Source organism: Aythya fuligula, chromosome 4, assembly GCF_009819795.1.
Source record: "Aythya fuligula isolate bAytFul2 chromosome 4, bAytFul2.pri, whole genome shotgun sequence".
NCBI lineage: Eukaryota > Metazoa > Chordata > Aves > Anseriformes > Anatidae > Aythya > Aythya fuligula.
The window spans coordinates 28,236,907-28,260,892 of NC_045562.1; the positions used below are offsets into that span (position 1 = coordinate 28,236,907).

Sequence of the window (23,986 nt, forward strand, 5' to 3'; positions counted from 1 at the left end):
TTGGGTGAGGATTTAGTTTCTTTTTTTCCTAAGTTTATCCACCAAGACTAGCCATAAATATCTTCAAATTAAACTATTTAAAACTTTTTAAAAGCTATTTTAAAATATATTGTTCCAATATCCTGTATTCTGTACTGTTTGTACTCTATAAAATGCCATGCTGTAGGTTTTTAGGAGATAATAATCTGCAAAATGAAATAGTCAGTGTCCAGGAAGAAACTATTAAAGTATATCACAAGTGAAAACAAAGAACAATGGGTTACTGGGAACTAGACATCAGGGAAATACCTTAATGATAGAAACCATGATATTACCAACTAGTATGTAATAAACTCCTTACCAGATAGTAGCTTGGGGAGAAAAGGTCTCAGAATTGTAACATTATAATAAAACTAATTTGACAGTTCCTTCAAATAAAAGAACTGCTTCCACTTTAAAAGACTAACTGGAAGGGAAGTATCCCAAGGCAAAAAATGCACAATGAGCGTTCCCATCCACCCATTTATAAAAATAATAACTTTATTTCTCAGACTGGAAAGGCTATGTAAAGAGCCTATCAGACTGTGAATCTTAATGGAGAAAAAGAAAGAATCACTTGGGGAGAAGTTCTACAACATAAAATTCAGAGTAGAGGTTTTGTACATTCACTGAACCCTGAGGGTAGAGGTGGGTTATTAAATTAGAGTAACCCAGGGGAAAAAATATCTTTACCTATCTGTAGCTGTAGATATATGTATAGCTATCTAATCTATATCTACATCTATTTGTGCTATGAAATGGAATGTGACTTCCATAGGGAAGATGCATGTGATTTAAATGTGGAAGAAAAAGTACCTGTCTGGTTAAAAAATAAGTAAAGTGAGGGAAGGGCTGAAAGCATACGTAGGTATGTGCACATGGGCAGGAGTATCTTAAAGCTGTTGACCCAAATTAAGTGGTTCATCTATGGTGAAGTGCGGGTTTTGTTTTGTGGCAAAAGAAAAATGTCCAGCTGTCTTTCTGTTTTCTTTCTGCTATTTGTTTCTTAGATAATGCAGGCTGATCCTGATTGGGAATGTGCTGTATGTTCAGGAGAGCCATCAGTGCAAGAACAGAGGCAAAGCTATAGATAAATTCAGGCCTGGCTGAAAATTCCATAAAATGAGAAGCCAGAGTAAAAATCAGTTAAGGAAATGAGAAGTAGGTTGTACTGGGTAAACAGTACAGATGGAAAGAATCTTGACAATAATAACTACTCACAAACCCATTCCTGGGAACAAGACAACATGGGAACTAGAAGCAAAAGTTTATGCAAAGGTATTGCAAAATATGAGTTAAAGAGTGAAGGAAAAATACTTTTCTGATCCCATCCAGAAAATGACTTTCTATTAATTTAGAAAACAGTCAAAGTTGGCACTGAAGTAGTCTCAACAAGTAATTTAGTAAAAGATATGTATTTTATTGTAGTTTGATAGATGATAGTTAATACTGATAAGTCTAATTAGTCTTACATTTATGACTCATTCTGTATATTTCAAAAGTACAGATTGACAATATTTCAGGTAATGAAAACTGTATTCTGTTTCTGTACACTGAGTATGATTTCCTGTGAGTAACAGAATATTATAATACAGTTATATATTTCTGGCCAATGTAAGAAATACATGCAGCCTTAGAACTACCTGTTCACATGAGATGCTACTAATCACAACCAAGTCAGACTAATTAAACTTCACTAATTTAGTTTGTACAGCTATTCACATTAGTATGCTTGAAAGACAAACTTCTTTGTTCTATTTCATTTTATTTTATCTTGTGGCTCATAAAATCATGGTATTTGGCAGCATGGAATAAGGGACATTAAATCAGCTTTTATGCTGTTGTTAAGAAACCCATAGAGGATGGGATTCAAGCAGCAGGACATCATGCCCAGCAAATGACATATGCAATATACTAATTTAAAATGTCTGTTAGAAATGAGAGTGGCATTAAAATCTGTCACAACATGGAAAAGGTGAAGAGGCATCCAACTGAAACCAAAAACAAGGATTAGCACTGTCAGTCTGCAAAAAACTCTCCTAGATCTGGTTTTAATTCTGACGATGGATTGGGATACTGTAAGCATGTCCTGGATCTCTGTGTTTTCTTCTGGTTTCATCTCAAAACAGATAGGTACCCCTGGGATGAATTTACTGGAGGAAGAGAGCTGGCTTTTTTCTGTGCCAGAGGTTTCTGGGAGGTCTCTGAAATTAGTATTATCCTGATGGTGCCTTAAAATAGCTGGCATCACACTGGAAGTCTTTTTGCTGTATCTCCTGTGGTGCTTTCTGACCAAGGCGCAGCTCCACCTGGTGTGGCTGGAGGGCTGTGTCTGAGTGCCTGTACTCTTAGATGGGTGAAGTGTGAGGTTTATCATCTCGTTTTCTTGGAACTTGTCTTCCTTGTTGGACAGCCTGGCACCTACACTCCTGCAGACGCTGGTGTGACTTGCAGTTAAACACACGAGGGGGAGTATATACTGCATGAACAGTAAGGATATGGTAAAGGCAATTCTGTATGAGTCAGAAGGCCATGACTCAATACACAAGAGCCTGTTTTCCAGTGCCTCTAAATTCAGAGTTTTGCTGAGGTCCACAATTTTGTGGAAAACTGGCAGAGGGGAGCAAATGGCACAACCGAAGGCCCAAATGATTACTATTAAGAAATAGCCTTGTTTTGCTGTTAGATTGCTGGCGAGGGGATATTTTATCATACGGTATCTGACTGCGGCGATGGATATTAGCATTAAAGTTGAAACTAGAACGGATGCACATTGGAGGAAGGGCATTATGTGGCACATGACAGTGCCAAACATCCACTGGTCAAGCAGGACAGATGTCAGTGTGAAAGGAGAACAAAACAGCACAACTAAGATGTCAGAGAAGGCCAAGTTACCGATGAGGATGTTTATTATTGTCTTCTGCTTGCGTTTTGTTAGTGCCATTAGTACAAGCAGGTTTCCCACAAAGCCAGTCAGGCTTATAAGTGTGTATAGCCCAATGAGAAAGTACTGTATGTCATCGACACTGCTCCTGTAGTCTTTCCAGGCAGAAAAATTATTTGTAGCAGCAGAAGCATTCTTGGTGGGTGTCCTGTTGTTGTGGTCTTTGAATCCTAAATCCATTTTACAGTCCTGCTTAGAACAAGAAAGGCATTAATTACCAACTGAAGTAAAGATGATACTGGCATTAAGCAGACTGTAAAAAAAATAAATCAACAACAACAAAAACATTAATTTACCTTGTATTACCTTAATGCAAATGAATTAATAGTGGTGAAGCAAATCCTGAATAACTTCAGGTTAACGCAAATTCATTTTGTAGGTTTTGTCATGTGGCATTCAGCACACCTGGGCCTGGTAGCTGGCTGCTGAGACTGGACAATAACAATGTAAGGATACACATTATGAAGCTGGCTTTTAGCTGTGCTTTGCTATAGACCGTATTGTCAGCCTTCCCATGAGGGAGTGGTTAGCTACAAAAGCAATCCATTTAGAGCCAGGGAGATTACTCATGTGAATAACAGCTCATTCATATGAGTAAGGAAATTACAACCACCATTTGGGCATGTGCCTACTCATTACATGACAGCAAACTATAATGAGCGCACCTGAAAACATATGAAGTTTTGACATATGTTAACAACTGCTATAGTATTTCTTACCTTGCTAGTAGAAAAGTGACACAAAATAGGTAAAAGATTTCAGAAATAATCAGTTTCTACAGAGATCTACTGTCAGTGCTCCAAGATGGAGCTCCTAACGTCATGTGTATACCAACCATCTTCTAATAAGTGTTGAACACGTTTTAACTGTTGCTCAGGCAGAAGGGAAAACTGCCTCCAAAACAGCTGAACAAAGCAATTTTACATAATACAAAGAGGGCAGTGTTAACTATATGCAAACCCCACCAATCATTTGAAAATTCAAGAAATTTTCAAAGTATTCAGCACAGAAACATCTACCATTGAAATCTAGCTCTACACAAAGTTTTTCTGTGTACAGAATCTCCACGTGATTCGTCCTCATTTAAGAGGAAAAATAAAGACAAAAAAAAAAAATCAATTTAAAATTCTGGATTAACTTTAAAACCCACATGTATTAAAGTTTCAAAGTCAAAATTCCCCAAAGTGCCAGTGTCCAAATTGCTTTGCATTTAGAAATCTTAGGCAAGACAAAGCAAAAAGATCTAAACAAAACCAAAACATACATAAGTTGAGCGGAAGGCTAAATTTGGCAACCAAAACTGGCAGATCTCAAGAATGCAGCTATTCTTAGAGGCCTGTATCATGCAGACTTCTTCATAGCGTGATAATATTATTGATTTCCTCTATGCTTGCAGATGTGCTCCTTCCTTCACATCACTACATGTACATTCCTACCAGATAGGTGCCATAGGGGATGTTGAACCATGTAACACCCTCAGAAGATTCACTGGCAATGTGTTGTGAGGTAATCTCAGGTAAGATTAGAATTACTTATTTTTTAAATACATTTCAAGTTTTTAGGTCTTCACTAATGTGTCAGGGGGAACTTAGCCTTGCCAACTTCTCACAATATTGAGCTAAAGTGTTTTTTAAGAACGTATAAAATAGACATAAGGATTGGATATGTGAATTTAGGTAATCTAAATATTACAGTTATGCTTGTATGAGCTGGGTGGCACTAATGCAAATCACTGCTATTTAATTTTTCACAGTCTTTCATGAAATAGGGAAAATCCATGTAGCAAACAAAAAACGTCATCTGAGACTATGCTCATCTTGAGACCAACTTTAAAGGAGCAGACTAGAGATTCTGTAAATCACCCAGTCTCTCTTTATTCGATACTGATAATACCGGAAATGTTCATTTTGGTTGGATTCTCCTTATACAACTATTAGCTTAAAAAGTTTTTTTTTTTTTTTTTTTTACTTAATTTTCCTGGGTCAATGTATCTGAGTTGCTAGCAATCATCTGAAAACAGTATTATCTGCAGACCACAGTGACTTCCACCATCAGCTGAAATTTCTTTCTGTTCTCTAAATGTGAGTCAACATAATTTCTGTCTGAGAAAACCAGAGCAGGTTTCTGCCTTGGATGAAATACATACCCTTACCTCAGTCACATGGAATTACATCCCTCACATGTCATATGTCTATCTTTTTTTTATTATTATTTTTATTTTTTCCTTTATTCAGCATGGAGGAAGCACGGGGTTGACTAATGACTGATGCTTTTGCAGACTTCGGAGTGTGCGTGCAGCTGTAACCTGCAGACTTTTTTTGATTCATGAAAGTCATTTCAGCTGTACATTGCATTTTGAAATACTGCCTGCCTGACATTTTCAGGGTGAACAATCCATTATCTTTGCATAAAAACATTCACCTTGGCTAAGAAGTGTGTAGGAAAAACCCTTGCATATAACTGAGGAGTTAATAATGAAAAAGCCATTGGTGTAATTCTAGACAATTTTCTTTTTATTTGCCTTCCTTTTGTCTTCCTTTTCCAGTTTATATTTTGCACAGACCAAGAGGGCATTACGAGCTGAGCATCCCATTGCCAACTTGTCAGTTTGAAACTAAGCAGGAGTTATTTAAGAAATGGAAATGAAACTGTACTCAAGGGCTAGAACTGTCCAAGCCTTGGTTACTAACAAACTAGTCATTGCCTGAGAATAGGAAGACTAATAAGAAAGAGAGAAGTAAATCCAGTAGCATCTCGATACTAAAAAAAAATAATAAATAAAATAAAAATAATAATTCTCAAATTCTTAAACTGTTCTTGAAGTGATGAAGACTCTGAAGGAAGGAGCTCTTCACTTCTTTTGTTTGCCTGCATATGTTAACCTTTGCAAAAAAAAAAAAAATCATTATGCATTTTCTTCTTTTTTAACTGATACTAGACTGAAGGACTACTCTGTAAAGCAGAAACAAACTGCAGATGTTTCCCTCTCTTAGGAAGATTAAGATTGCTTTTAAAGTACCTACAGGTATTTTCAGTAATGGTTAAACTCTCATGTAGTCGAATCTGCCCAGAGGTCATGCCGGGTGGTGACAGTGCACACTGATGCTTAAGTTAAAGTAGTGAGCTAAGTAAAATAGTAGGCCTCTGAGGGCAGTTATGTATGTACTGTGAAAGTTTTGTTGATCCCTGTACCCAAACTGAAGTTTCCTCCCTAGACTTTTTGGTGGTATCAGCTGTTATTGACAGGGTTCATTGGTGCATGGAGAAAGGGCAAACATCCGTGTTAGTAGAAAAGACTCTCTAATTAGTTCATTTCATTCCAGCTATGTGTCTAAAGAGAAATCTGTATAATTTCATTCACTTTTGTTTAGCTGTGTTTAATTCTTATTAAGGAACTCTGAAGAAAATTTAAACACTCTGGTGGCATTGCTGTTATTTCCTACTGCCATTTTCACCTTTGGGTGACTTAAAATAAAAAGGAGAGTCTCTCAAGACACATCACAATTATTTTCTCTCCCAAGAGTTTATATTCAATAGATGTAATCCTAAAACTAGGGTCAAGGAACAATGTTTTGTGTGTGTTGCTACACTGGAACATGTTTATTAAATGAATGTTTACTGGCTTCTTAAAGGCTTAATTAGATGATTGTTGGCAGATTCTGTGGATTCCTGCCTTCACTTAAAGACTGCAGTATGGCTTTAGCAAAGTTGTTCGTCATGTTTTTAATGTAATTCTTGAAAAACAGAAAGTGAACATGTTGTTTTTGTTGAAGAAGAAATATTTTGCCAAGACACATCAATACTGAAAAAGCTTAGCAGGAGTGCCTCTGAAGTCCAGCCAGGGCTCACCAGCTGCATCCTACCAGTGCTGGGGCTGCCCTCTGTCCTGGGTGAGAGCTGGGAGGGCACCATCTCCCATATAATGTCCTGCTTTTCATGAGGAAGGAGCATGGGAAGAAGGCACCACGTGCACTGGTCAGGTACTGATTGGACACTGTACACCAGAGCTCTGCAACCACTGCCTGCACCCTCGACCTGTAGATACAGTTTGTTTCAGACTGATAGAAAGAAAGGGAAGGACAGGCATAAAACCACAGTCTTCTGATTTCCACGGAAAACCGTTGTGCTGACAGAAGTTTCCTTTGCAAAATACCCAAACAGGTTTTATTTTCATTTTTGGTTGTGTGAAATGAAAGCAGGCTTTTCTCCAAAAATTGCACAGTTTGCTCTCCTGCTCAGAGGAAACACTTGCTCACTCAGCCTGAGTGTCACTGGCAGTAACGGTGCAAAAGGAACAATGTGTGCCTCCCATACTCCCATATCGGTGATCCGCTGTCCCCAGGCTAGTCTTAGCATACCAATGACTACACAGGGATCTATGCACTTATTGGTATTTTTCTTTTTTTTTTTTTTTTTCTTTTTTTTTAACAGTTGCTTCTCTTTATTTATTTATTTATTTTTAAGGACTCACTTACTCTCCCTTGATCATTGGAGTTGGGCAACTCCAAGGTAGCACGTGTAACGTAGCTTTCAGAGAAATGAGGATTCCTGAAAGTCCTACTGTGGAGAATAGAATTAAATGATATAGCTGCTTTTGAAAACATTGTCCTCAAAATTGAAGTGTATTTCTAAACTCAGTGCACCACGGTGCCAAGGTGTTCTTGTGCCTATATTCAAGTTCAAATTTGATCAGTCTGAAGGTACCTGATTTGTTTTTAGCTGGTAGTTCCAAAATTTGGATTGTTTTCATCTCCTATATCAATCAGTCAGTAGCATTTCCTGAGGGCATCTGAGCTCCCCCTTCTGCATTGCTGGTCTGCATACATCCCCTGGGACTGAGCTCAGCTACACCTGTAGCTCCCACAGTGGGAGCATCAGCCAGGTTTGCTCTGGTTTCCTTTCGTTTCAATAGGATGTGGGAGGCAGAAGGCTCAGCCACAGGAGACTGGAGGGACTGCTGACCCAGGCTGGATATAAACATTTACTGCAAGAATCAGATTAGCTCAGTAAACATTAAATGCAAGGACTATTTGCAGTTAGCTTTTACAGTATAGTGTATTTTATGATGGCTGATATACCACAATCTCAAAAGACCTTAGGCTATACCTCCTTAAGTCACATTCATCTGTGATGTATCTTAATGTTACCCTCAGAATGCTGTGGCTCTTGTTTTCACCAGAATTGTGCTTCAGAGATGTTTTCAATTGTAGTTGATGTAAGGTCTGAGTAACAGATGGAACTTAGAATATTTTTCAGGTTTAGCTGGATTAAAGATATCAGATAACATAGAATATGCTAGTTTAATACTTAACATCTTGAAATTCATCTCCTTATTCCACTTAAAGCTGTTGCTTAAAATACAATATCTATAAAACAGAATTTAGTAGAGTGAATACACCAGCTATTTCTGTTTCTTTACGTATTTAAATGGAAATTGTCAGGAATATGCAAGTTAGGCAGGTAACCGTCCTCCACTGAAGGCATTTGCTCTGTCAGGAGATCTTCCTTCTGCTCGATGAGATGCTTATATTAAGGCTTATTCATGGATAAGATCGTGTATCCTACGATATTAATACCTATTAAAATAACTGACTGGCTGGTGCCTGTACAGTCTGTTCAGTCTATGTCAGAGAGCCTATCCAGGACAATTTATCTTCACTGCTGAGAGCAACTTAGTCTTGGAAGTGCTTCCTCTACCTTAACAACAGGAGAGGATATACAGGGAGAAAGCAAAACACAAAAAATTCCTTTGAAACACAGCCCCCCAACCCTGTATTACTGGAGTGTATAGGAAAAAAAAGTCAGAGTCTTTTTTAACTTCTGTGTTATAAAAATTGGCTGATGAGCTAGGCTGCACTGCCTGTCCACCTAAGCTTAAGGGAAGCACTGAGCTGTGTCATTACTACCTGAGCAACTGTGCCCCATCTCAGCAGACAGTGTCCGAGCCCCACACTGAAACCACCGATGAGCTGTGTTCACAGCACGGTCTGAAGATCAAATGCTGCTGCTGAAAACGCAGCTGCTCTTTACGTGCAACAGCAAAAGCTTGTCCATGGAGCCAGGAGAGTTCAAAAGATTCAGCTCACTTCACAAGCCCAGAAATATTGATTTTTGTGCGAGCTAGTGATAGGTCTCTTGACATGCCTAACTCAAAGAAGAATTGCAACATTATCCCGGAACACGAGAACATGGCTTCCCAAAACAACCAAAAGCCATCTAATGAGATTATTTCCCCAGCTCCAAGGAAGCGCGAGGCAACTTAGAGGGGCCTTTGCTGGCCAGAAGCAGCAAACTTGGGATGTGCTTCTGCATCCTGTGGCACGGGGTCAGCAAAGGATGGAGTCACAAAACCAGGTGGGACAGTCACCCACCCACCCTGGTATCCTTTTGCCCTTCCACAGCCCTCTCGGCCACCCACACTGAAGTGAAACCTGGGCTTTCTGCACCCACTGCGTGGCCTCGGCACTTACATGCAAATTTACACCTCTGCCCCCTGCCCACCCTGCTGTCCCCTGCTCACCTGCAGCCACGGGGAGCCCGCTGCAGAAGGGGCCACGAGTGCGCAGCCCCCAGGCACTGCTCATAGCCCCGGCACGGCTCTGCGGGAGCAGGGCAAGGATGCCCGGCAGCGCATCTTATGCGGGTGCTGCGAAGGCGCCAGGGCCAGGCACCCGGCAGCTGCTGCTGCTGTGGTGCTGAGCGCTCGGTGCTGGGTGCTCAGCCGGCCGCCGCGCGGGTGCATTTCGGGAGAGCGCTCCGTGCGGGGTCTGGAGCCTATTATTTCCCTGCTGCATGCTCTGACAATTAGAGTTTCCATGGAAATGCAGTGAGACTGTAAACAAATCCCGCGCTTGCCTGTATTTAAGGGATGCTTTCTCTTAATTTTTTTTTTTTTTTCTTTCTTCCCTGTCTGATTCCAGGACGTTTTGCAAGGGTGAAATTCTCTACATGTTGTGGGACATCGGGAAGTCTGAACAGAGCCCGGCACTCACAGGGAGCTGCCCCAAGCACTCTCCGGTTCCCCCCACTTTGGCTGGAGTGGAGCCTTGGAGGCATCCATCCATACTGCTCGAACAGGCTTTAGGTTTTGCCATTATTTTAGAACAGGTGGGAGGTGATGGATTCCCCCAGACAGTTCTCCTTTCTGAGGTGAGTAACTCAGTTCTTACAGCAGCAAATATCTGAAGGGTGGTTTTACTTTTTTTCTGGGCCATCAGCAGGAAGTCAAGCCTTTTATTTTTTTTTTTTTTTTTTTTTTTTTTTTTTTCTTTTTTAAGCAAGCAATATTTTAAAAATTGTTGGGCATTTCATAGCACAAAACATGAAAAGACAAATTTTGTCGTTTGCACCAGCCGCTGCCTTCTAGCACGAGCAGTGCCATTGATCATAGCCCAATTACAGGACTAGCGGAGACCTGAGTGATGTGCAGGTCTCTGGGAGCACAGGTGGCAGAATGTGACACGAGGATGTAATGACTTTTCCATTTGCCAAGGCACTCCTTAGACAGTTGATATTAACACAGTACTGCAGAAAAGCTGTCAGTATAATTAGCGAGTGACAAACTGTACCGCACAAAGACAAACCAGCTGGATGAACCATCTTGTGAAATAGCTCTGAAAGTCCAGTTAGGTTCCTTATTTAATTTATGTGGAAAAAAACATTCATTTTAGGGTATGTGCTAAAGGAACAATTAACCTCAGTCTTCATTGGCTGAGCTCAGTATGGCAGGGAAGATTGAGTCCCATATTCTTTCATCCGCTCCTGCATTATTCACCACCCACTGCTGGTGAATCACTGCATGTGCAAGCGGAGCACAGGGAGCTGCCAGGTGGAAGTGACGTGCCAATCCATCTCATCATTTTAAGACAGCTCTCCTGTTAGTCACAAAGGAGACCTAAATTAATCCTTGTTAGGGCTGAGCAGCAGTTCTTAATGATTTTGACCATCTTCCCACCTAACACTGGTGCCTTGGAAGCTTTTCATGCACATATTTGACCTGAAGATAGAAACCCACTCTAGTTCTCACTTCTTATGCAGGGATTTAAGACCATCTCCCAGGGCACAGATTTAACTGGGTGCCCCGTGTTCCAGGGGAGTTTCCCACATTGCTGACCCTTCTGCTTGAAGTAGGAGTTCCCTCCTAGAAAGAGGGAGTCTTTAGGGACACCGTGTCTTTCTGACTACAGCAAGCTGAGGTGGCCTTTAAAAAAAAAAACAAACAAACCAACCTGAATTTGCTGGAAAAGCCCACAAATGGGAAGTGATGGGATCTTGCATCCCCCAGCTATGATTTATGTGGGATGCTATCGTACCTTTGTGAAGGTACAAACAGCCTACCTTCAAGCTGACCATTTCTAAGGTGGGCATTCACCTCTTATAGTTTCCCAAGCAGCCTCTAGAAATTACATGCTCCTTAGTAAAAGCAGTCAGTAAGAAAAGTGTTTGTTCCTCAAAGCAATTTTCTATAAGAACAAAACATCCTACCCATCTTATTTCAGGAGAGTTCATCAACCAATAATGTACTGGCAGGTGGTTTTTTTTTATTATTATTATTTTATTTTTTCTCCTTTAGCCCTGGACCTGTAAATAACACCAGATTCTTCCTCTCAGCTGTATTTGGACAATTCACTGCTAATACTTGTGTCCATGAGAGGCAATTACTATTCAGACCATTAGCATATTTTTCCTTTTCAGTGGTTGTGAACCTCTGAATTACCAGTAATACTACTGAATAATAAAATAGGTGATCTACAGATAGGAAACGTACTGACATTAGAGGACTGGCAACAGATAATAGCACAAGTTCCCTAGAAACCAGCCTTCATGGGGTTGTTGAAACCATGGAGGAGTCCTTGAGGAAGTGAGAGATGGTGACAATGAAAGATAGCTGCTCTGAAGGAGCTGGGGAAGAAAAATGAGATTTCTGATTCAGAAGGACACAAAAGAAAATGCAGGACAGAACTCTGCTGTTATAGAAATACAAATGAACTGTGGCATGTTTCTAACCTCATTCCCAAAGATATCTTTCTTTTGGGAGTATTATCCCAATATATTTGAGAATTTAGCTTCTAAAGGCTAACTGTGAAAGAATGAAGAATCTAAGCTCTATCTGAAGTCAGCGATAACCGATGAATGCCACTGAAATAGCAAGTTGTAAGCCACTGAACAACCAAATTCCACAGCATGCAGTTGTTGCCCTCAATCGAAGCTCGCCATGAGTCACATTCTGATGTTATTTTAAAGTTTGCTACTGATAGAACCCCTATCCATCAACAAGACAACCCAAAATAGTAGGATGTAACTACTGCAGAATTTGAGGTATTTTGTGAGATGCATATAATGCATTCTTGTTGGTTAAAATTTTCCCCACATGTCCACACAGCTGATCATCCCACACATGTAAAAAATGCAATTAAAAATACTGGCTGTGTTTTGCTTCTGTGGATACATGTTTGGCCTGTCCCTTCCACAGGTTATTACCTTGTGTAAAGCAGCTGGGTGTGAAGGCAGTGAGCCATGGACTGCTGAAAAGGTTGCAATGCTTGAGATGTCTTTGTAATGAGACAAGACATCTGATGGTTAACTAGTAAAATACTTCTAAGGACGAGCATTTTTGTTGCCTAACAGGCATTGTCACGTTTGTTGGCTGGTGTTGTATGCATTGAATATTGATGCCACTTCTGGATCATCATGTAAGGGCCTATTTCTGCTTCATTTGAAGGCAGATGGGAGCTTGTGTTTGAGTGTATGTGAGTTCGGTCCCTGAATGCACAGAAAGCAGGATAGCCATAGCAGAAAACATGACTTAGGATTTTAGCCAGGTAACATCTCAAGCTGTCTTTAAGTAGCATTGCATATTTTTGGGGTAGCTTTATACTAGTTAGTTTGAGTTTATTATTGAAAGTGGAGCTGCAGCAGCAAGACACTCAGTTGAGATTAACCACATAATTATTCACACAGCTTCTTTGCATTTGTGACACCAGCCTTCAAGTGAAGTGTTGTTATGTTTGGTGTCAGTTGCAGTCATTGCAGAATAAACATGCTGTTAGCCAGAGAATTTGCTGCTGTTCTTATTGTACTCAACAGTAAAATGTCTATTTAGTCTACTGATGACAGGCTCTTGCCCCAAGGACCAAAAGTTCCCTTATCTGTGAATAGTGTAACGTGAAATGAAAGCTTTTCAGTGGTACTGCAGTTCCTTACTAGGAAATGAAAGCAATAAAAATAAATAAATAATACAAAAAGCAACAACCACAAACCATCAGTGTTTCCACTCAAAATAGTGGCAACTTCAGTTTGTTTTATATACAGTAAAAACCACAAACAACTCTCAAGGTGTTCTTTTACTCTGTGGATATTAAGTTTTAGAGAGGGATTGTGTTAGCTTAATGCATGACAATACATTGTAGTGAAAGTGACAGCCTTGTTTTATGATATCTTTTATGGATTTGAGAGTTACAGTGAGAAAGCATTTTAATGGGTTGATCTCTTGGCATGTTTTTTCCATGTGTTTCTGCAAAACGTCTTGTTCCTTTCTTTGTCCTATTACTTCAAAGAAATTCTGTGTTCTTTTACTCATGCTGTTCTATTTCCTTAGTTAAGATGATTGTCTTCTTTTCATTGTACTTCTCTTTTTGCAGTGTCACGTCTTCACACAAACACACACCATCAGTCCTCCAGCCTGGGGTGCCTGTGATGCACTGAAATAATGTGCTCCAAGGAAGAGGATAATCTCCTACACGGTGCCTATCTTGCTACTCCAGTGTTCTCACATCCTGACAACAATTGGCAATAGAATAAGAGTTACTGAGGAATTATTTGACATCTTTGTGAACTTGGTGCTCCAGTTGGAGACAGTCAGCTGCGTGCTGAGACAAGATGCACAGAATGGCTGAGAACTGCTAAAACCGGAGTTTCCTTCAGAACTTACCTGATGCTATGCAGCTTTTAGTGCACAACATGCATTTTATATATATATCTAATGAAAAACCTTTGATAAGAGCATGTTTCTGTGTTTTAGAGTGATTATGTATCAGTGTGTTTTATTGTTCCCATATATGTGAAATTCTTTGGAGAAGATTGGCATAGTTCCTACAGATTCAGTCTTCTGAGGTGAGCATACAGCACAGAAAGCAAGTATGGCAGAGCAGGAGGTCTGTTGTAAGACTGTTATAGCATGTACTTATATATATAGATAGATATATACACATACACATATACTATATACATTTGGAAGACGCGCACAGCCCTTTCTATTGCTCCCCTGCTCTGTTTCAAGCACCCACCTGCAGCATGAATAACTCCATGAATGATTGTTGCTATAACTGTGAGTTCAGGTCACTGAGTTTGTGACGTGTAAGGTCTATCTTCTGTGTCTTTTAGGTAATAATTATTTTTATATGGTATAAAAAAGTATTGTGTGGCTTGCTTCCTATGTTTATATGATGTATGAAATTCTTGTGTAGACTGACCACTATGACAAAACATTATGAATCACTTCATTTACTGACGAAATGGAGATTTCTGATGATTAATGACAAAATGGAGGAAAAAAGATCTTACCTGCCAGAAACTTTTCTCTGGTGGGCACAATGTCATTTCTCTGTTTGGATTTTGCTAGGACACCAAATGTAATGCCTGTGTGGTGGGTTTACCTTACCAGGCCCTACCACACCATTCTCTTACTCCTGTTTCTCCATAGGACAGAAGGAGAAAAAGCAAGATGGAAAAGGTCATGGGCTGAGATAAAGACGGGGACATCACTTATCAATTACCATCATGGGCAAAACAGACTTGGCTTGGTGAAGATTAAATTAATTTATTACCAATTAGAGTAGTATACTGGGAAATAAAGTCAAAACTACAGAAACCTGCCCCATTCTCCCTTCCTCCCAGACTTAATTTCACTCCTTCACTCCTAACTCTTCTACCTGCTCCTCCCCAAGCAGGAGACTGCAGGGCAATCAGTAATACCTTGGATTGTTCCACACCCATAACAATGAGCGTCCTCGTTTGTACATGTCCTGAACTGTTACCAGTTTAGCATTAAATATGTTTTTTATGGGATCCTCATCACTAGCTTAGTTTTTTGGGTTTTCTGCCTAAGCACATCCACCTTTGCTCTGCTCAGACGGATTCTGGTGCATGCTAACGATCCACACATAACTGAAGTTCTCAAGAGGCCTGCACTTATCTCCTGGCTGCTGGTGGTAAATGTCAGCAGAGTCAAGCAAAGCTAATTTACAGCTATGTTCAGAGCAGCCCTGAGGTATGCCTGCACTTTCCTTCCTCACGTCGAGGGCTGCAGGTTAGATGCAGGTGAGCTGAATGCCTGGAAATACAGGAGGAACACGAACAAACCTTCCCATGAGGCTTATTCTGCAAAACATGTTACAATCATTTATTGCATGTAACTATTTTTTCTTAGCTATAATTAACACAGATACTTGCTTGAGAGCTATCCACAACATAACAGAGCATTGTCCTATAACAGAGGTATTGTAACTGGAACTCCTTGCACTTGAAAAATTAATCTGGATCCTTGGAAGAGTCAGGGCACTTCTGCTTTACATGAGCCGCAAAATCCTAATACAGCCTGCAGGGAGACATTTTTCAGGTGCTGTTCAATAAGCCTGAGTCGATCTGGGTACCTTTTCTCAGACTTCTGTACTAGCTTCCAAACTCCCTGTTGTTCTTGTTTGTTGTTGATGGTGGTTGGTTGACTTTTTTGCTTTTTATTTTTTAATGCATATTAAAATAGATCTTCTGCAGAAGTGCCTCTTGTGTGTGAGAGCAATGTATTTCACGATTATCAAAAGAGCGAATGGCAAATAAAATCATTATTTGCTTTTTATGAAGTTGCCCCATAAGCAGTAAACTAACCTCCTACAGCTGCTGGTAGTTTGCAGAGCTGTTCAAGCCAGCTGCATATAAAAGTCTGGTTGATGGAAACTGCAGTTTGTAAAAGCAGCAACAGAGCTAGCCAAAGCTGCAGTCGCTGACTTTCCAGCCCTGCATCCACTAAGGAGCTTTGCTCTCTGCTGCCAGGGTCCCATTTTCCTTCCAGCCCCTTTGGATATTCCCCTGCTGTGTATGAACCCCATGGGTGGGATGAATGGCCCTGCAAGAGGGCCAGAGCAACAGCTGAATTTTCATGAGGTTTGAAACGTTATTGACGTTTGGGTTTTAGAAGAGTTTTATATTGCATCTAACTGGAAAAAAAAAAAAATAGCAATGGTGGCAACTTGACAGTTCTCCTCAATCCATCCATCTCCCTTCGTGCAAAATGAAGACCAGGAGCTGGCTGTGCTGGTTTACAAACTTTGTGAAGTTGCTCTTCGGACCTGAAGCCGGTTCCTAGCTCCCTTTCCCCAAAAAGCTTCCCGTTCCGTCCTAGCTTTGGCCACGAGGTGGCAATAACTTGCAAACAAAACGCTGAAACTGCCAGGCAGCAACTGGAAACTGTCTCCCTCCCTGAGCTTTTCGCTGAGCTCTTTCCCCTCCTCTTTTGTTTCAATATTTAATTGCATTTATTTCGGAATTACTAGGCAACCCACCCCCAGATGTGTAATTTAAAGGTGATGTGCTTGCAGTGAGATTTCCAGGATCCGCTCAGCAGAGCACCATCCATCATGTGATGCTGGGATAAGGTGGAGTTCGGCTTTAAGGGGGAGTCTCCAGTCTTCCTCACCCAGCTTTGGGATCTCAGCTGGAGGAATATCACAGGATCCTTCCCCTCTCCCTGCTCCTCAGACAGCCCCAGAGAAGACCAAAGGCAGGCAGAGAGCTGCAAGGTGAGTTTCCCCTGGGGTTGCTCCCGATGCTGCTTGGGCTGGTGGTGCTGGCTCTGCTACATGCAGGTGACAAAGCCCCAGGTGCCAGGTGGGACCTGGCCGGGTGGACCATGGGCTTGGGCTGACAGCATTTAGTCCTTTCTTTCAAAGAGCTCCAGGAGTTTTTGCAGCCTGCTGCTGGTCGACTCACACCACCTTATTTCTCCCTTTCCATCCGTTGGTGCTAAACTTTTGACTAAAATCCTTCCGGAGAGTCGGAGCAGTGTGTGGTGTGGGGGAGACTGTGCAGCCACCCAGAGGGATCTGCAGAGCTGTGGGCTGCCCCCGGCCCATGCCAGCTGCTGGGATGGGGAGGAAAGTCCCTGCTAGACGGGGAGCCAGTGGGGTGGGAGACAGGGGACAGCACAGTGGGCCAGGAGAGGTGACTTCACCCTTCCTGCTGTCTGGTCCCTTTGGGAGAGGTGGACAGGGAGGGATGGAGGACTGCTTGCTGCCAGGGCTGTGTTTGTGAGCTGTTTCCCGGCCGTGGTCCTAGGCTGGGTCTCAGCTGTGGAGAGCAGCAAGGTGAGGAGCAGTGGCATTTTCTGTGTTTGAATTTGTTATTTAATAAATAAGCAAGAACAAAGATTGGCTAAGGAGAATTAAAAACAAGAGCCTGGAACCAAGGCCTGCCCCTGTGCTGAGGGCAATGAGCTGGTGAGAGAATCTGGCCAGTTCTCTACTTGTTCCCTCACCTGTCCTGCTTCTGCCATTTGTCCCATCGTGTCCCAGGCTGGACCGTCCACCTTGCACAGTACAGGTGGCAGGGGAATAATTAAATCCAGATGTTGGTTTTCAGGCTGGGGTAAAATCATACCTGTTGGAAATTAAGGAGTTCTGACTCCACATCACCTGCATGCTTGTCCTTTGGTTAGAGCACCTACCTCAGGCTCTGGCTGAAGCAACGCTTCAGGAAGCCCTTTGGGAGGCTTTTTCTTTATTGGGCCCTCAAGCAGACTATGTGGGATGGGGAGACCTGGTAAATTTAGTTAGCAGAGGCATCAGGTCTGAGAAATAATGCTCAGGTGCATGCCTAGGTAGCTTGCAAATCAGAGTAACCAAACCTCAGGCAGAGATGCCGTTCCTCTGAAGCCGCTGATGTTAACTCTGTCAGTAAGATGTCACTCGGAGGCAGGCTGCGTCGCCTGTCACGGTTCTACAAAGCCATGTGGTGATTAGAGACAGCCTGCAAATCCGTCTGAGGTGAGCCTGGGGCACCGGTGACAAGACATCACGATGGCAGGGTCATCTTTTTGCTGACCCTCAGGAGGAGCTGGAGCTGCAAGCCCAGCACGGGGCTGGCTGAAAGGGTGTCTGCCACCTGGAACAGGTAGAGGGGACTTAGATGGCACCAGGATTTATACCAGATATCATTTAGGACCCAAACACACCCGTTCTGGGTAACTTTTAATGAAGTACAGTTCTGTGTGCTATGTTTTTGCAGCTTTTGTGACAAGTGCCATATGGAGCTGGGTTTAGAACCCACTTGTGTGAATTTTAAGTGGCATCACTTTCTTTTCATTACCATAACCTAGGGTTACATGAGCAACAAATTTAGCTTATGGGGAAGGGGGCAGAGGCAAACTTCCAGATTCAGGGTGGTTGCTGTTAACAGTGAGTTGGAGTACAGGTGTGTAAGGTTATTTCTTTTTCTTTTTTTTTTTTTTTTCTCCCGAACACATATACCCAAGTTTCTCTGATTTTAATACTGAAGGCCTTGCAAAGCAGTGCTTATTTATCCATGCCTATTTATATTGCACGGATGTGTGCTCTGCAGTGCTTATTTTTTGCTGGCTTTTTTTTTTTTTTTTTTCCCCTTTCATTTTGTATTGTTCTTCCTTCACTGTGCAATCCTGCTAGCTGAGATTAAGGTGTTCAGAGCTCCTGATTTGCCTTTGACTCAGCACCAGTGCTGCTGTGGGCGCCCGTCCACTCAGCATCCACTGTATGCATTAGGTGAAAAAGAATGCAGCAGTTTGTGTCGTGATTTTTCCACCCCTCAGGTGTGGTTTTCCCCCCTGTTATGCTGTGGCTGGGTATAATTGCACTTAGAGCAGCCTGAGGAAGCAGGTCTTCACAAATAAAACTTGTAAGAAGGAGACCTAAAACATCAAACACAGGTTACGCTGCTGTAAGACTGAATTTGATTCTCACCTTCTTATTTCATGTAACTTGTGCTAGCGAGGCAGTATTGGGAAGGGCTGTGGTCCCAGATGGCAGACTCACATTTTGACTTGCCTCCTTTCTTTCCCTGGTCCTCTGCCCCTGATCCTGCTTAGGACAGGAGGCTGTGACTACCGCCCACCTCAGGGACCTCCCTGCTCCTCTCCATGGCCCCACGGAGAAGTGGTGCTATGGGGCTCAGGATGGTGGCAGCTGGGGGGTGGGGGTCACCCTGGGGTTTTCGGATGCTGGGGCAGCGTATATGCCGGGGGGGTGACTGGTCCTCCTTTTTCCCCCCAGGTCCTGCGAGAGAGATGTGGCACCAAGGGTCTCCTCGCGGGCTGACGGGCACTTTTCAAACATCGTGAGAGGTTTGGATGAGACCTGTGGCAGCTGGGAATATTATACGGCAAGTTGGAAACAACATGAATGCTTCAGTTCTCGGCTCCCTGGGAAATAGTTCCAGCTACCTGAATTTTTCAGAGAAGAACTCGCAGATCTTACAGTTTGAGGATGAAGATTGCCACGTGCCTTTGGCCATGGTCTTCACCTTGGCCTTGGCTTATGGGACTGTGATAATTCTGGGAGTCTCTGGGAATCTGGCCCTGATTGTCATTATTTTAAAACAAAAAGAAATGCGCAATGTTACTAACATCCTCATTGTCAACCTGTCCTTCTCTGATCTTCTAGTGACCATCATGTGTCTTCCCTTTACCTTTGTGTATACCTTAATGGACCACTGGATTTTTGGGGAGGCCATGTGCAAATTGAACCCCTTCGTGCAATGTGCCTCAATCACCGTCTCGGTCTTTTCTCTAGTCCTCATTGCCATTGAGCGCCACCAGCTGATCATCAACCCCCGAGGCTGGAGGCCAAACAACAGGCATGCCTACATGGGGATTGCTGCCATATGGATTTTAGCCACGGCTTCCTCCTTGCCTTTCCTGATCTACCACGTGCTAACAGATGAACCCTTCAGAAACATAACATTTGATGAATATAAGGACAAATATGTGTGTTTGGACCTCTTCCCCTTGGACACTGCCCGGCTTTCTTACACCACGACTCTATTGGTGATTCAGTACTTTGGACCACTTTGTTTTATATTTATTTGCTACTTAAAGGTAAGAGAGACCCCCCTCTGTGATATGTCCTTCTTTTTGTCTGATGTTTGTTTATCCTTGCAAAGATTACAGCTGTAGGTTAAATTATCCCATATGTTTCTCTTTGTTGAATTTCCTGCAGATATACATACGATTAAAAAAAAGGAACAACATGATGGACAAGATGAGAGACAATAAATACAGATCCTCTGAAACCAAAAGGATCAACATTATGCTGATCTCAATAGTGGTTGCCTTTGCCGTTTGCTGGCTGCCTCTGACCATCTTCAATATCGTGTTTGATTGGAACCATGAAATTCTGCCCGTTGCTACCTGCAGCCACAACCTCTTGTTCCTCATCTGCCACCTCACCGCCATGATCTCCACCTGTGTGAACCCCATCTTCTATGGGTTTCTCAACAAGAACTTCCAGAGGGACCTGCAGTTTTTATTCCACTTCTGCCACTTCCGCTCCCGTGAGGAGGATTATGAGACCATAGCCATGTCCACCATGCACACAGATGTTTCAAAAACCTCTCTAAAGCAGGCAAGCCCAGTCGCATTTAAAAAAATAAATAGTGATGATAATGACAAAATATAAAAAAAAGTCATAATTCTACACCAAACCTCTGAAAGCGTGATCACAGGTGAAATATGTCCAAGGACAAGCACAACTATGTAACAATTGCAAAATGGGTAATGCTTTTCTTCTTTTTCCAAGGAACTGGGATTGTTGTCACTCTGAAATTATACGCTGTGCATTTTTGCCCCTTTTGCTGCTTTAATGTTCACAGCAGTTATATCTGAATCTCATTATATGATGTAGTTGAACCTGCTACTACCTATGGTTTTCATCAGCTGTCTTTTGTTCTGTTTTCTTTGTACAGTTACGCACTTTAGCTCAAAGATATATTTATTGATTTTTATTTAAGGAAGTAGTTTTTGGGAGTGTCCATCTAAGATCATTAGAAATTATAAAATTACATGAGCCACAGGGAGACTGTCACTACAGAGCACACCCATCCCAGCTTGAAATTAGGACTTTTTGATCTGAAGAGTTGTTCTTTTATTTATTTATTTTTTAATCTGGCTTTTGATCAATGCTAAAATCCTGTAAAATCAGTAGAGGCATGCAGAAAATGATTCTGAGAAACCTGTATAATATGGTAAATGGGGACATGCATTTGTCTCATTCACAGGGGCAATTTGGGCTGTAATCACTGAGGTTCAAAGACAGGATTAGGAGAGAAATTCTGTTCTCATTTACAAGAATAAAAACCTAGAGTAACTCTACAGAGCACAATGGGATAATTCTGATTTTCACCACAGCAAATGAAAGCACAAATGAGTCTTTAATCCCAAATGATTATGGCTGACTTTAACAATGCGGGCTTTTTAATTAAAAAAGTAAAAAATAAAAATAAAAAAACAACACAACAAAAAAGCCAACTGCATTTTCATCTGCTGTCTCCAGAAGGCTGGGATGAAATTTCCTGTCAGTCCCGAGCTTATGAACCCTGAAAGTCTCCTTATGTCCTGTATATGTCAGAAATCTGAAGGGAGATGGGAATGTTTGCTTTCTGTACAAGGTGCAATTCCATCCTTGCAGGTGATATTAAAAATCCAGGATTAAATATATATACATATATATATGGCTCTAGCTACCTGAATCTTTTCATAATAATTAGTGCTGATCTATATAAATTATGTATAGCCTCATAATGTTCTGTGTTCAGATGCAACGTTATAAGCCTGGATTTTCTCCAAGACGATGGATGGCTTAATCAAAATCTGCAAAATTTAAAAGGAGGACATAGTGTGGTTGCAATCGGTATGTTTAGCTTCTGAACTCAGTTTCCACAGTTGACTGAAGTGCAGAAATATTTGCCAGATGTACACAATAGAGCTCTGTGTGTTATTGCTTAAAATATATAACCTCTAATTACACAAAATATATGTGACTAGATCCCCAGCTGAGGGAAACCTGCATAACTTGACTGCTGTACATGAAACTATAAAAATTTCAGTCAGCTGAGGTTCTGCATCATACAGTGCACTTTGCAATATAATCAATGCCTTTTTGAATAATCAGCTTTTTAAAATACAATTTAGTCCCTATTTTTATTTAGCAAGGTCGTTTTAAACCATTCTGGCAGAGAAGAGGGTCTTTAAAATGGATATAAATGTAAATGTAGCATAAATGGGACTCAGATATGATATGTCTCTGAACAAAAAGATCCCAGGATGTGATGGTGAATTTAATATGTTCTAAATTTGACATGGATAAATGCCTAAGAAATGAAAATTATTTGGTTTGCCAGTATTTAAAAGTCAAAAATTGTGCCTTGTGCAGTCTTATAAATAGTGTAGAATATTGAAGTAGCAATGTCTTCTTGTGTATTATAATTCCATGTATTTCTTTACTGACAGATAATTTAATTAAAAAAGGAGGCTTCTGTAGTTGAAAACAGAGAGGGAATGTATAAAATGAATTATAAGACAGAACTTTCTTTCAGAGCTTTGCCCTTTTGTATTTTATGAGATTTCCCCTTTCTATGTGGTTTTCTGTGGAGTGTGTTGCTGATAATTTGACAAGAGGCTCCTGGAATTATTCCCGTCATTTTATAGTCATTTTATTATGCAAAGGGGTGTGTATTTTCACAAAGAGATACAATTCAGAAAACTAGCTATGTGTTTCTATTAAGAACGTCACAGTAGGTTTTTCTTATTGGGGGAAAAAAAAAAATCACCGTGCATTTTTTTTTTATTATTGTTATACCTATCGGGGTGGGGGGATGAGTATCGCTTTCTTCCAAACCGGTGGGAGAAGACAACAGAACAATTTTGAGAAAGTTACCAGCTAGTTGGTTGGAAACGTTTGATTGGGCTGAAGAAGATGTTTGCATGGGGTAGGTGTTGGCATGACTTTAGAGTGCTGGTGTACAGAGACCTAGAAGTGGTGTGTCCTGAGATTTACGGGCCTGCAGTGGGATAGCAGCACAATTACCCCTGTGTCAACCTTCCTCCTGCTTGAGGTATGGTCTCAAATCATAGCGCCCATCTGATGCCTTCTCATGCTATATCTCCTGAGAGTGTGTTTAGTTTTATTTTTTTTAACTTTCCAGTGCCCAATAAACAAGCTGAGGCTGTGCCAGCATGTGCAAGTTCAAGCATGCCTTTGGCTGGTCTGTGCTCAGCTCAGAAGCCATTTTTCAGCTGCACTGCTGTCCTAGGATCAGGCCTCTTTTCTGTGCTTCCTCACGGCCCTGCAAGAAGCACTCTGCCTTCCTGAGGTGCTGCAAAAGACGCAGTCCATGCGTGGTCACTCGAATAGCACAGGCCATGGGCACTGTGCAGACAGTCTCAGCAGGAAAAGGCATTTGCAGAATTTCAGAAGCAAAGTCATCACTATTCAGAAGAAGTTTTTATGAAGACAAGGATAAAAGTAGTCTCTCTGAGGTGCTGACCTGACATCTGCAGGGTGTACATGACATCTACTGAGAGCAGTATTTTTGTCTTTGGTTGTATGACGACACCAGAGTCCTCAAAACCACTGGAGACTTTCTCCTACTGACACCTGGCTACAACACGAATCCTCTTTTTCACTTTCAGATCTCCAGCATGGCTTCTCATCCTCTATTAAATTTCATTATAGGGTGAGCTGTTGCGCTTCACGTTTCTCAGTCATTACGGTTTGGTATTTTTTCCTTCCATGTGCTGTTTTGTCAAACTCTCCACACTTCAGCACATACTGAGTCCTGTCCCCAAAACCTGAAGATCTCTCTTCTTCTTTCAGACTGGAAGAAAAATTTTACTGACAGAAAAACATGGTGAGGGATCTATAATGTATCTCACTATTTGTGTGCAATACATTTCATGGCAAATCTACAGCCTTAAATGACAAATGTAACTGATTAATAAACATT

General features: G+C 41.5%; 2 protein-coding genes across 2 annotated transcripts; one reads left to right on the top strand and one right to left on the bottom strand.

Moving 5' to 3' along the window:
• Positions 1-1,595: 1,595 nt before the first annotated feature.
• Positions 1,596-9,536, bottom strand: NPY5R (neuropeptide Y receptor Y5). Its single transcript, XM_032186971.1, has 2 exons — positions 9,483-9,536; positions 1,596-3,151 (listed from the first exon to the last, which is right to left on the bottom strand). Exon 2 carries the CDS (start codon positions 3,140-3,142, stop codon positions 1,808-1,810), a length of 1,335 nt encoding a protein of 444 aa, XP_032042862.1. The 5' UTR covers positions 3,143-3,151; positions 9,483-9,536; the 3' UTR covers positions 1,596-1,807.
• Positions 9,537-19,362: 9,826 nt separating this feature from the next.
• NPY1R (neuropeptide Y receptor Y1) lies at positions 19,363-22,808 on the top strand. The gene is made up of 2 exons (XM_032185956.1): positions 19,363-20,081; positions 20,203-22,808. The coding sequence occupies exons 1-2, from the start codon at positions 19,383-19,385 to the stop codon at positions 20,659-20,661; spliced, it is 1,158 nt and encodes a 385-aa protein (XP_032041847.1). The 5' UTR covers positions 19,363-19,382; the 3' UTR covers positions 20,662-22,808.
• The last annotated feature ends 1,178 nt before the right edge of the window (positions 22,809-23,986 follow it).

What these genes read in the sequence shown, in the direction of transcription:
- NPY5R (XM_032186971.1), bottom strand. Translation starts at nt 3,142, where the DNA reads ATGGATTTAGGATTCAAAGACCACAACAACAGGACACCCACCAAGAAT.
- NPY1R (XM_032185956.1), top strand. Translation starts at nt 19,383, where the DNA reads ATGAATGCTTCAGTTCTCGGCTCCCTGGGAAATAGTTCCAGCTACCTG. An exon ending in TATTTATTTGCTACTTAAAG is followed by an intron (nt 20,082 to 20,202) that starts GTAAGAGAGACC and finishes AATTTCCTGCAG; the next exon opens with ATATACATACGATTAAAAAA.